The sequence below is a fragment of the Magallana gigas genome, chromosome 7, assembly GCF_963853765.1.
Source record: "Magallana gigas chromosome 7, xbMagGiga1.1, whole genome shotgun sequence".
NCBI classification, from domain to species: Eukaryota; Metazoa; Mollusca; class Bivalvia; order Ostreida; family Ostreidae; genus Magallana; species Magallana gigas.
The window spans coordinates 32,371,949-32,384,328 of NC_088859.1; the positions used below are offsets into that span (position 1 = coordinate 32,371,949).

Consider the following 12,380-nt stretch of genomic DNA (forward strand, 5'->3'; position numbering starts at 1 on the left):
TAATCTTATGTTTGATTGACAGAAGTGTTCATTTCAATGCATTATTGTTAACTCTAGTCATAATTTGCCAGTAGTTCAGCCCTCTTAAATGAACTCAAAATAATGACCTTGTCTAAATCATTCATTCAATGTCAAGGATTTTGCATGTACATGTATATGAATATAATTATGATTTTTTTTAAATTGTCATGCTCCATATAAAAGTAGCTGTTTGAAGTGTATGTATGTTTTTCCTTCATTGATTTCAAACATGACTTAGTTTTTTAAGGTCACGGTCAATATAGAGGAAAAATGAAAACCTGACTTAATTACGTCAAGACAAACCACTATTTACTCAGCTTACTGAGTCTTTGGCCTTATGTAAAGGTCTTTGATTGTCATTTTAGTCTTAGCTTCCATATGCTTGTAATAGAAACATTTTTAAAAGTGACGCTTATTCACGAGTTCTGTTTGATACCTGTCCCTTCCTTTTCTGAGTACAACAAGGTTTAATGTCAAAGCCTTTTGAAAAAAAATAATTATAAAAATAAACGAGAGGCTAGTAAAGTGGAATCACATCAAGAAGGTCATATCATGAGGTCAAGGTTGTCCATCTTGGATCCTTTCACATACAATGGTAGATATTGTCCATTATAAGAATGTATCCATCAAAGGCGAGGATCAACTTCTTTAGATAAGGAAATTGTGTCCCACCCCTTCCTACCCTCAAAACGATTACATTTATAGTATTCTTGTTTGGATGAAAGGTTTGGTGCTTTGCAAATTTGATTTCATTGTAAGGGATAAGCTATTCAATAATTTGTTTGATTTTTTTAAATTACTAGTAGTATTTTATGATTATAGATTTTTTTGCAGTTCCCAACACAAGGTACACGTATGAGATAATGTGCAGCTTAGTAATATATGCATCTTTGCATACAATTAATTTTTTTTTTGCTCAGTGATCCTGTTATCCTTTGTAATACAACCAACAGTGTTTATTCAATAAACGACGATAAAAAAAGATATAAATCTTATCTTGTTGTTTTAAAGGGAAGACAAGTGGATTTGTTGTTTAAAGTCTGTTTCAGAGTATTTCATTTATAATGATACACACCAGCAGTGAGCTTTTCAACGCTGTCGATATTTTTAAAGCACAATGTCCTTCACTATATTTATCGCAAATGACTATATATCTATGATAAACTGTTATCGTTGCCTTTTATTTCTTATACAAAATTGCCAATGATGTACATGTACTATAGCCCTTCAAAGCGATATTACTATGTGAAAAAGTACCGCTTAATTGATAGTACAACTATTTTACAGATTATTTATTCAATAAATCTTTAAAAAATATGGTATGATGGACATCTGATTTAATCAATTTCTGTTTCTTTATCTTCTTCTTCATCTTCCTCTTCGACAGCTGCTCTAAGATTTTCAACTGAATCTGCCGTCATATTTTCGCTGGCTAAGTCTTCATCCAAGTGATGTTCCGTAGATCCCTGAAAATGTACACTTTCGGTAGAGGAGGCGGGGCTTGTACTCTCTACAGACTCGTGGGTCAGTTGATTGACAACTGGAGCCTCCTGATGGTAGAACAGTCGCTGGAACGCGTCTAAGAACTGTGGTCCGTCACAGAGCAACACAGCTGCTAACATGCCGATGTTCACCGAAATTGCGTATAACTGTGCATGAAGGAATATAAATAATATACTTTCCGTTGACGAATACATCAGACAGTGTCCATATAAGGATTCATTTTGAATTCAATAAGCATATTTACCTCATAAGACCTGTATCCAAACAGCCGGGTCACCAAGAGAGCGGCCCAGCCGGCCAGAAGCGGAGCCAAGATAAAGACCAAACCTATGGTCACTTCTCGGAGAGTTGTTAACTCTGATCGCATTATTTGTACCTACAAAATCCCGAATGCAATATAATAATTTTCTTAAAACATTTCCTTGATCAAGCTATTTTATAGACTTTATAGACTTGTAAAGTAGATATACAATTTTTTCCAATACCTGATTCTGCAAGTCTCTGTGACTGATTTCATAATGTCTCTGCAGTTGCTCTCCATGGTCTATCACCAAGTAATCTAGGAAAGCACTTTACAATTACAAAAGAGCAAAAAGCTTTTTGAAAAACAAATAATTTTTAAACGCACGACGGCAAAACTTGAAGCTTTATTTTAAAAGCTATTCCTTTTAGGAAATGGTCATTGTGTCACTAGAAAATAATAATTTTAAAAAACTCTCACCTTTCCCATAGTTGGAGAACGAAGTATTGGTCGATACATCACCGCTATTAATTTTTTCTTGATAAGCTGAATCATTATTATCGTTGCTTGTGTGTTCCTCCATTGTTTACGTTCAAACAAAATACGGATGTGCTTGTGACGTTACATATATGACGTCAAATGCCGGGAAACGTCGCACCGAGTTTTACGCTATTCGAATATTTGCGGAAACTTGTGCTGTCAAACGATGCAATATTTAATCCGTTATTAAATCGACTTGCTCAAGTCAGTCGAGTGGAGTCACACGATACGATTTTACAATTAATTTTTGATTAATAAAACCTATATAATAATAATTTTATTGTACGGTAAAAAAGTCATTGTGACGTCACGATTCTCACCAGGATTAGTTTGAAAATCGGACGCACTTCAGATTTTCAATCGACTTTCAGACTTTCGACTTAGGTGGTACGATTTTATTCGAAAGCAAATGGAGAGGGAAAATCGGATTCAGTATCGCATCGTATGATCGCACCTTTACGAAGAAAAATAATTTAAGAAAATATGTAATGCGTTTTAAATAGTAACATTAAATGCCTCATCTCAAATTGCCTTGTTTTATAATATCTAATTTTATAAATGCTATTTCTTTAATATTTGATACAGTAATGACGACTGAAAAATGATTCAAGGACTTTTTATCCACAAGAAATGTTATTATTATTTTGCCCCTCTTGTTATTAGTACGATTAAATTGTTTATCTCCAATCAACCATTAAATAAATAGATAAACTGATCGACAGACATAGGAACGTTATATGCAATGTAACTACATATACATTGTATTTTCAACGGGGTCCAACCTTTCTTGTAAATTTGAAACATAGATATGCGCTTGTTTATGCAGCCTCATAAAAGAATTTATTAAGGCGGTTTGCAATCAGCCATAAACAGTGACAATAAGCATCGGCTACCATCAGTCTTCGTCTTGTGACTGCATTTTCAACCGCAACAGTTTGACGTAATATATTTTATAACCAATATTTTGAAGGTAATTGCCATTAACACTGGTGTATAGGGAGTATAACATTCAATAGCATGGACTCAAACATTTCTTTACTTTATTAAGACTGTGGGAAAATAAAACGAACTAATTATTTAAACAATTATTTCTGTGGAACTGTTTTGCAATTTTTGCTAATGCATGATTCAGAATAACCGGACACGAAACGCACTACTATATATCAATGTCAAAGATCGAAACTCTTTGTGACCTAGAGCTGTTTTCTGACGTAATATCCTTTCTGCTGATTAGTTTATACATGCACATACAATATACATGCATTTACAATAACTTCCAGTTCCCGTGATATATCCAAATCGGGGGAAGGTGGGGGTGCTGTCAGTTTTCGTAAAGAGAAACATTTTTGTTCTAGTACATTTGAAAACGAATAACATATTTTCTTCTAGCTAGCAAGAAAATCTGGCAGTAAAGACATATTATAATCTGTCCTTGTTCATCTTAAATATAAGATTTATGTCCCAAGAAGGAATGGGAATCAATTTTATGTCCCAAATAATTTGCTAGTCGGACCTCCCTTCCATTCACAATCAAATGGTCATTTTTTTTATTTTTACACAGTTTAGTAGCAGAAGACCAAGTTCTTAGTCATAATCATAAAAGGTTATAATCGGACAAATCAACGTAAAACATCAGCCATGCCGAGATAAGTAAAGGATATGAAAGAATTAAAATTTTGAAAATTAAGTTTTGAAGTACATGTAGATCCATTTAAACCGCGTAGAGCAAGTTCAAGTGCAAAGACAAATCGAACTCGGTAGTGGAGTCAATTTTCAACGTGTTGAGGTAATAAGGAAAGGCTTTTTTCAAATTGTTGAAAACTGCCCCCGGTTATATTTTCAGTGCTGAAAAAGCACTCCAGATCACTATTCAATAAACTCTGGGTTAATTTTTAACCTGGATCAATATTCTTCATTATACCGAAAGTGAGTTGAGGTAATTACAGTGTCACCAAGTTAATAAGAGCCAATCAAACAGTCCTTGGTCCTACTATTATGAAGGCAATGGACTTTGTGTAGTTTATGTGATAAAAGATCTTGACGCACACCTGGTTTTTTCATTGTTGGTCATTCAGTCATGAATCATAAACAGTAATAGCTGTGCTTTCGTTAATACTAATATTAAATCAGATAAATTCGTATTGAACAAAAAAGTTACATCATACGAAAAGTCAGCGTTCTTGTTAAATATCTGTAGAACTTTGGGCTCAAAGTTATTATAAAGAGGTATGAAACAATATAATTATGTAACACCAAATAACAATTTTCAATTGTCAAACAGAACATGACAATTGTTTTATTATTTATAGCTAGACACTGATTAGAATGGAAAAAGGCAGGACTTTTGCAAGCAGCTTGAAAGACCTTTTTTGAGAAATGTACTATTAGCATGGAACTTAATCCGTAAGCATGTTGACCCCTTTACACGTTTGACTTTTAAATGATGACTATCCGTTGTGGGTCGTAAAAGTCGTTTCATTTTCAATTAGGCAATCAAGGGGAACACAGCAAAGATTCCTGTTAAATGTCCTGTGTGTAATCATAAGACCAAACAAATTGTGTTTGTTCTGACGAAAGGCAGCTAGCGCCGTTTTTATGTTTTAACTTGACTTTGGATTGGTATGTTTTGCTTTGAAGAGCTAGCTATAAAAATCGACGCTTCGATCAGCTTTGCCTTGTTTAAATAGAAAGATAAGACGTTCGATTTGCATGTATTCCCTGTGCTATGCCTTGTGAAATGGCAGGAAGAGTCATCAAGGTGGAAGTTGACGGTAAGTTTTTAATTAGTGAATTAATTAACGCAAATATTGACTCAGAATAAAAAAATCTGTCTCTAAGCATTAGTTGTCTTCCAACACATATCGCAACTAAAAATATTGGTATTGTTGTCAATACTAGTATACATGTAATTTGAAAATGGGTTATTAGACCTTTGTTTCTTTAAGGCAACAATATTTGTAGAGTTAAAATCAATTGAGCTTGTTCTGTCAATGTATGCTTTTCTTTCCTTAAATGAATTCTATTTGACATTTCTTTTAACATGATAGTCCTAATTTGGACAATTACTGATCCAATGCATCTCCTCGATGTCCTGTTGTAAACATCGCATTTTTATCACATACTAATATGTTCATTTCTATCAAAATCCAAAGCATACAATTAATAATAATTCTAATTATTTTATTTTCTCAAAAAAATAAATAAAGAGTATTTCCTCCCTTCCCTTAAAACTTAACTTGTTGACAGTGCAAAAAGTTAGCCGTACACTTACTAATCCATCCGCAAGAGGATTACCGCCGAATCCCATTAGATTATCTAGGGATTGTTACATACACTTCTCATACATAATATAAAGCTTAATTGATTATTGTTGGTTATTTTTAACTTTAACATTTGTACATTCTTAAAATGTTGTGGATTTTTCTCCCCAATAAACCTTTCTTCAAATTAAGAGTGTCATTATTAAATCTCTGTGTGGGAATTTAAAAATCCATTATTAGATCCATGCATGCCTTGCTTTCTTACACTAACACCCCAGAGATACTTTTCCTACCAGCCTTTGCAATCCATTTTTCCTAATATCTCTATATTACCATGTTTTTTAAACCCCGGTCTGATGCACTCTTTCATTAACACGGGAAACATGATAAATGTGTATTGAAATAGAGTATTAGCGGATATATTCATTGATAACATTAGGAGAGATTTGCATACTGTCAGAAGGGATTTCTATTAAAGACAACCACTGAAATAAAACCCAGATTGAAAAATATAAAAGCAGACTTCTCAATCACACGGTATATACACTCCTCGCGCAAAATTTAATTTCATCTAATTTCAAAAGGTGCGAAACATTTAACTTCCTACCCATTCCAATGTTATTATATTTGCCCGTATATCTGGAGTGCAATAAATCATTAATATTATGACACGTGCCTCTACCTTTCTTCTGATCTTGTAAGTGCCCTGTTTACCGAATGAAATGAATTCCCTGATAAGTCCCGAGAGAGCAATCCAACATACTTCTTTGCCGTCTATATGCACACATGTACCTACTGGAAAAACCTGGCTCTAAAGACCTTATAACCACTGGTTGCATTTACCATTCTATTAATGCAAACATATTAAAGTAGTAAGCAAACACTGTTTTTTCAATGAACACGACAATTTGGACTGCAAATGTTCTTCATGGCGATTGCGGGTTCATTGGGGAACCTTTGTTTCTGCCATAATAGAATAAAGTAGCAGGCAGGGATCCAGAATTTTTTTCAGAGGAAGGAGGGGCACCCATCCTCACAACCCATCCCCTAAAAAAACCAACATATCCCCCCCATATTTCAAAATATTCCGTATTGGGGATATTGGGGGAGGATGATGGCGAGAGTTATAAGGTGTGATATACTGTATACAGTGTTATTTTCGCCCCATGTAATTTTCGCCACTTTACATCTGCAACTTTTTTCGCCCCGTCATGAATTCCCCAAGATGCACTTGTGTTAACAGAGATATTATTTGCAACATAGAAATAGTCCAGTCTTGAATTCGTCGGCTGACAACGAGGTCGAAACGGGCGAAAATAAAACGGGGGCGAACAGTTCCCTGTATACAGTACCACCAATACAAACTAAAAAGGCGATATCACCAATTTTTTAAAAATGTAATCAAAATGGCTAATAAACAGATTAAGTATTTATAACTAAAAAAGTTGTTTTGCTTTTGTATTATGTTTAATTGTTTTTATTTTGTACATGTGCTATATCTTAATCAGTACAATTCATTTTATCCTTTCTATAACAACATTTCAGATATTCGTGAAATTTTGCGCAGAGTTTCACCGTACATTGTTCGTCAGTGGAAAGAAGTTTGCCGTGAACTGGGTGTACCGGAAACGGAGTTACTCGAAATTGAGACGACTAGTTACAGTAAAAAGATATCGACCTTGGCGTATCGTGGTTTGTGTCTCTGGTTTGAACAAATGGGCAAGCTGGCGACAAAGGAAAAACTCATCTCTGTACTTAAGAAAAATGGTCTACGAAGAGCCGAAGGTAAATGAATATTTTATCTTCAGATTACATCTTAATAACCAAATATTAATTAATTACCAATGAACGACAGACTCAACAAGAAAGAACTGTTTAATTTAACAATTGATATATGTGATTTGTTCGAGTAAAAGTTACGAATCCTCAAAAACGGAATATTTGATCAAATACGAGATCAACAAAACGGCAAAGCGCGATCTTTTATTTTTAAATATGAGGTTACATTTAAATAAAAAAAACCTGAAATATTCTACATTTATTGTAGTACATTTTGTACAATGTTTGAGCATGTTTGTCGGGTTCTATCTTTCAGAGGAGGTGGAGAACCTCACGATCAAACAACTGACTGTCCGCCCGCTGTCGTCACCGAAGATCTCCACAAGGGTCCGGTCTGCTAAGAGAAGGAAATCGTCGGGTAAATATGTTTGTCCGTTATCATTATGAATTATTTCATTTCACTTGTCATACAATACATTGTATATATTTACATCTACCAAGCATAATTTCCTCTATTTCTTACGGAAACTTATAGCTAATTCATAGCTCTTTAGAAACAGCCAGAGTGAAATCTACACGCCCTGTTTATCGATTGGTCTGAACCTACAGCGACCTTAGTAAAATCCCGGACTGCACGAAATAATCATGACGATGCCAGACTCAAAGTCTCACAGGAGACGATTTGGCTGTTTCTTTTAGCAAAAGTACTTTTGTACATTAACAGTAATTTAGTGAATTTTACTAACTTTTCATAATCAGTTTATTAATTAGTTAAAGAAAGATGTTAATATAAACAATAAAATGTTTTCTTTGATGATTCATGCGGGTTATGAAGGTAGCGATCATTGCAGGAAAAATTTACATAACCCGCTAATTTACACGGATTATGTATTTTTTCTGCAATGTCGCTACCTTCATATCCCGAATGAATCACCAAAGAAAGCATTTTATTGTTTAAATGAACACCAGATTCATCCCTTCACAAGAGAAGTTTCTTTATGATATATTTTGGTATTTCTTCTCTATCAAAACTTTTTGCATGAACTTAAAATACTAGCATTTGGTAGGGTTACTTTCTACAAGGGTCGGGATGTTTCTTTAGCGTCATTTCTTAATGCGAAATCTACACACAATACAACATGAAATAGAAATAAGCGAGATACTCTGTAGTAAAATAAGAAGATCGAACCTTTTTATGTGATCACAGGAATGATAGAGAATGATATTTATATTCATAAATTGCTCTTAACAAGGGTATTCTGCTGGAGTGAAATTTTTTTTACCAAAGATTTTGCCATTATATATTTTTTATAAATTTTTAAATGGGAGTACAGACAATTTATGACCCTGGACAGGAAACAATACGTCTTTCCCAATTTTTAAAATTCGATATTCCGAAATGAGAGCTTTTGTTAATGAACTTGTTATGTAAAAGTCTCATCAGAATCGGGAAATGAACCCCGATCGACTACGCTCTCTCCCCCTTAATTTTCCTTTTAGATCCGTGCCAACGAAAGAAAAAAATGCTTTAACAATGTAAAACGGGTACGCTTGACTTGATAAGTTGTCACTTACATGTACTTTGTTACTTTGTGAACACAAAATTCGTTTAAAGGTTTCATGTTATTATTTACTAAATTGACAATGACAACCTTCCAGCCATTGTCATCAAAACTATACCACGTATAGCTGCAAAGATGTTACCACGTTAACGAATATGTCTCAAACGGTTAACGTTCACATAAATTGAATAGAGTTTGTTCTTCAGAAAACTCGCTTTCTCAACATGATAAGACATCTTTTCCTTTCTCTTCCAAATACCACATAAACCCGCTGTCAAACTTTACAAGAGGCTTCTGTAAAAATGACCCTTTGAAAAATCGATACATGTTCTATTAGCAGTCAATTCAAGGGAACTTTTAAACAAACTTTGTTAAAGTAATTCTAAAATTGACAAACATTATTCTGCTTTCAATAAGTGATTTAATAAAGCACATTTAACTGACCCGACTAGAGGTATTATTGCATTACGGCTAACGGCTCTCAGACATAATATCAATTTCCAATTGGCAACTCAATACAGCACAGTGCACTGCAATGTCGAATGTGAAATTGCCACCCATAAGCGAACAGGGTAAGTTAATTAATCCAATTCTGAGATTTTGTATCTCTAAAATGCATACCCGCGCGTCCACCTCTTATTCGTATAGGAAGTACATTTTAATTAACCACTTATAATAATTAGTCCTGATTCTTATTTCATAGCTACTGACTGCATCAAAACAATATGTCGCCATGTTTTTGTTTCCTGTACATATCCCGATGGTATAACTCCATGTTTCGGAATATTTCGCAAAAATCGATGCGCGATCGAGCTAATTTATTAACGTTTTTGAGTCTTCACAAACATCCAAGACACTTTCGAATATTTTTTTTCCCATTCGATGTACCCAGAGAATGTGTTTGGCGTCTCTAAGTAGCAGTGGGCTTAAATATAGACAAAGAAAACAGAGGTCTTGTGTTTACATATCAAAAAATATACTTGCAGGTAACCCTCCTTCTTTGCAAAGACTAAGAAGCGGCAGTGCCAAATGTACCAGAATCCGGTCGGCGAAACTTAAGTACACAAAGGAAGAAAAACCAAGTAATTATGTGATTCTATACAAATAAATGACATAAATTTTGTTTTTTTTACATTAAAGTAAGGTTTCTATCACATGCACTTGACCAATGAACCTTCAGATGCATTTTAAACTTGTCCCATATTTTGTATGTGTAATCGATACGGTATGTTTTGTTACTAATTTTAAAAATGAGTTCCAAGCCTATAATTATTGTTGGTATACGTTTTAATAGATGTGAAAAATATATCTATAGGTCTGGTAGTCGAGTTCTTGTTACTGATGATAGCATGCATACACATGGGTCTGTAACCATGATCCCTTTTTCCCATAGGTGACCTATCACTTCGTTTAAGAGTGTCCCAAATAGCTTCCCAGGAGGATGTAAATGGATATTGGCGGGAAAAGTGTCGAGACCTTTGTGAATCGTTTTATACATATGTCGCAGACAATTGTGAAGATTACGTCATTGGGTTGGAGCATGCGCTTGACATGTCAGACGTCGTTGTCAATGACGTCAGAAGAGATACCGTGATTATAGCGAGTGTTCAGTGTGGAAATCTGGGAGCGCTGGAATCGATCAACCAGATGTACAAATCCAAACGACTTACTTCCCTTTGTCAAGCAGTATTCATAAATGAACAAGTTTTAAAAAGTCTGGGAATTAAAAGTTTGACATTAGATTTAAGTATCGACCCAGATGATTTAGAGGAATGTAGGGACTATTTGTTATCAAGGAAGTTCAAGGAAAGCACGATATTTCATCCTACGGATGCGTTAGCTGCTCCGCGCAACGAAGAGCCAAGCATAGAGCGGATACCGCAATTGTCAGGTATGTTCCTTTACATTTACCATTAATATGCGTACACAAACTTAGTATTTAGAAATGCATACAGGTTAATAATTAGGAAAATCTGATTTTGTATTCAGTAGAAAATTGATACAGCGGTAAACATTCATCAAATTGTAACTTTTCTTGGATTTCTTTTTTTTCTAGAGAAACAGAAAAGAAGAACCAAAGATATGTCTGGATGTCAATCGCGCTTTATATTGAAACTGGAAAAATTGAAACGACGGTACACTGCTTTTGAAGAACATACCAACGAGTTTTTGAGAACACTGCAAATTGTGCTTCCGAAAGGCCAAGAGAGTATTTCTAACCTTGCTGGCCTAATTCGTCTCCATTCCTACTTATTGTCTTCATCAGGTGTCGGGTCAGGGGTTCGAACCGATCTAGTTCGCGAATATCTTGCCATAGTCAACAACATCCGGTTATATTTGGAGAACTTCCGGGAGGAATGTGACGAGATGCTGAGTGACAGTGAAAGTGATGACGGTGATTCAGATTATTCCGGAAAAATTGTCAAGTGTTTGATCGAAAATGTGGAAGACATGTTACAGGTGGACCACATATTTGAAGAAGACACCACAGTGTTGGACCGGAAATTGAGTTCTTATGAGCAGACATTTTGTGGAATGTTGTGTTACATTCCCCTTCTGTGTGAAAAATTATCCACGGTTCTTTACACGTTGCCAACAAATACAAATGTTCAGCCAAAACCAAGTACATGTACTTAATGAAGATAATAATATGTTTTACGGTGTGACCGTTGGGGCGAGCGCAGAAGGAACCAAACATCTCTCATCATTGTTAAATGCAACCCGTGGACTTGCCCTAACCAAAAAACTTTGGCTTTGTCTCGAAAACTTTTACCACCGCAAGGAATCCAAAGTTATCAAACTTTTATTCAAATGTTCCCTTCCTAGGCTTATACACTTAAACAAATTACCACTCAGTGGCGTCGGAAGCAATTTGAAAGTGGTGGTGGTGGTGGGGGGGGGGGGGGGGGGGGCATTGACTAATCCTCAGAAATCTTGAAAAGCAAAAGAAAAAAACCTAATTCCCAAAATCATGAAAATCCTAATCCGGTTTGGGGGGGGGGGGGGGTGGAAGTATACCTGTAGTTCCAAAAAATTGTTTAACTACCAAATCCCCCCCCCCCCAAATCATGAAATACTTAATATCATTCCTTTATCTTTTAATAATGATCATTAAAATCAGTAAACAATAGATTTTGTTATACTTTCATGTTAAATACTGAAATCTGATTGGTTAAGACGCAGTTCAAATTATGCGCGTACGGTTCGCTGTAGAATTCACGTTATTTCTATATGAAAGCAGTAAAATTTTCCTAAAAATTAAGACATTCAGTATAACAAAATAAATAGTGCCTGTTTGGGAGGATAACAGTTGAAATCGACACCCCTCGAAAACCATTGTCAACCTCCGCTTCGCGTCGGTTGACAATGGTTTTCTCGGGGTGTCAATATATAAATAGTGCCTGTTTGGGAGGGTAACAGTTGAAATTGACACCCCGAGAAAACCATTACCAACCGACGCGAAGCATTTTCCTT

General features: G+C 35.1%; 2 protein-coding genes across 3 annotated transcripts; one reads left to right on the forward strand and one right to left on the reverse strand.

The window, feature by feature from the left end:
* Window positions 1-1,298: 1,298 nt before the first annotated feature.
* LOC105344172 (uncharacterized) lies at window positions 1,299-2,404 on the reverse strand. Its single transcript, XM_011451841.4, has 4 exons — window positions 2,246-2,404; window positions 2,010-2,083; window positions 1,769-1,900; window positions 1,299-1,670 (listed from the first exon to the last, which is right to left on the reverse strand). The coding sequence occupies exons 1-4, from the start codon at window positions 2,346-2,348 to the stop codon at window positions 1,359-1,361; spliced, it is 621 nt and encodes a 206-aa protein (XP_011450143.3). The 5' UTR covers window positions 2,349-2,404; the 3' UTR covers window positions 1,299-1,358.
* Window positions 2,405-4,789: 2,385 nt separating this feature from the next.
* LOC105344171 (uncharacterized) lies at window positions 4,790-11,802 on the forward strand. 2 transcript variants are annotated; one of them, XM_066066814.1, is made up of 6 exons: window positions 4,790-5,076; window positions 7,111-7,350; window positions 7,661-7,761; window positions 9,889-9,988; window positions 10,300-10,797; window positions 10,963-11,802. In XM_066066814.1, exons 1-6 carry the CDS (start codon window positions 5,031-5,033, stop codon window positions 11,541-11,543), a joined length of 1,566 nt encoding a protein of 521 aa, XP_065922886.1. In that variant the 5' UTR covers window positions 4,790-5,030; the 3' UTR covers window positions 11,544-11,802. The 2 variants fall into 2 exon arrangements, with proteins under 2 accessions (XP_065922886.1, XP_011450142.3); XM_011451840.4 differs by having other exon boundaries at window positions 7,661-7,762; window positions 9,893-9,988; window positions 10,963-11,801.
* Window positions 11,803-12,380: the final 578 nt, after the last annotated feature.

Coding starts and splice junctions, on each gene's coding strand:
- LOC105344172 (XM_011451841.4), bottom strand. CDS start 2,348: ATGGAGGAACACACAAGCAACGATAATAATGATTCAGCTTATCAAGAA. Junction 2,084..2,245: donor GTTCTCCAACTATGGGAAAG/GTGAGAGTTTTT, acceptor GTGCTTTCCTAG/ATTACTTGGTGATAGACCAT. Junction 1,901..2,009: donor ACAGAGACTTGCAGAATCAG/GTATTGGAAAAA, acceptor GGGATTTTGTAG/GTACAAATAATGCGATCAGA.
- LOC105344171 (XM_066066814.1), top strand. CDS start 5,031: ATGCCTTGTGAAATGGCAGGAAGAGTCATCAAGGTGGAAGTTGACG. Junction 9,989..10,299: donor CACAAAGGAAGAAAAACCAA/GTAATTATGTGA, acceptor TTTTTCCCATAG/GTGACCTATCACTTCGTTTA. Junction 10,798..10,962: donor GCGGATACCGCAATTGTCAG/GTATGTTCCTTT, acceptor TTTTTTTTCTAG/AGAAACAGAAAAGAAGAACC.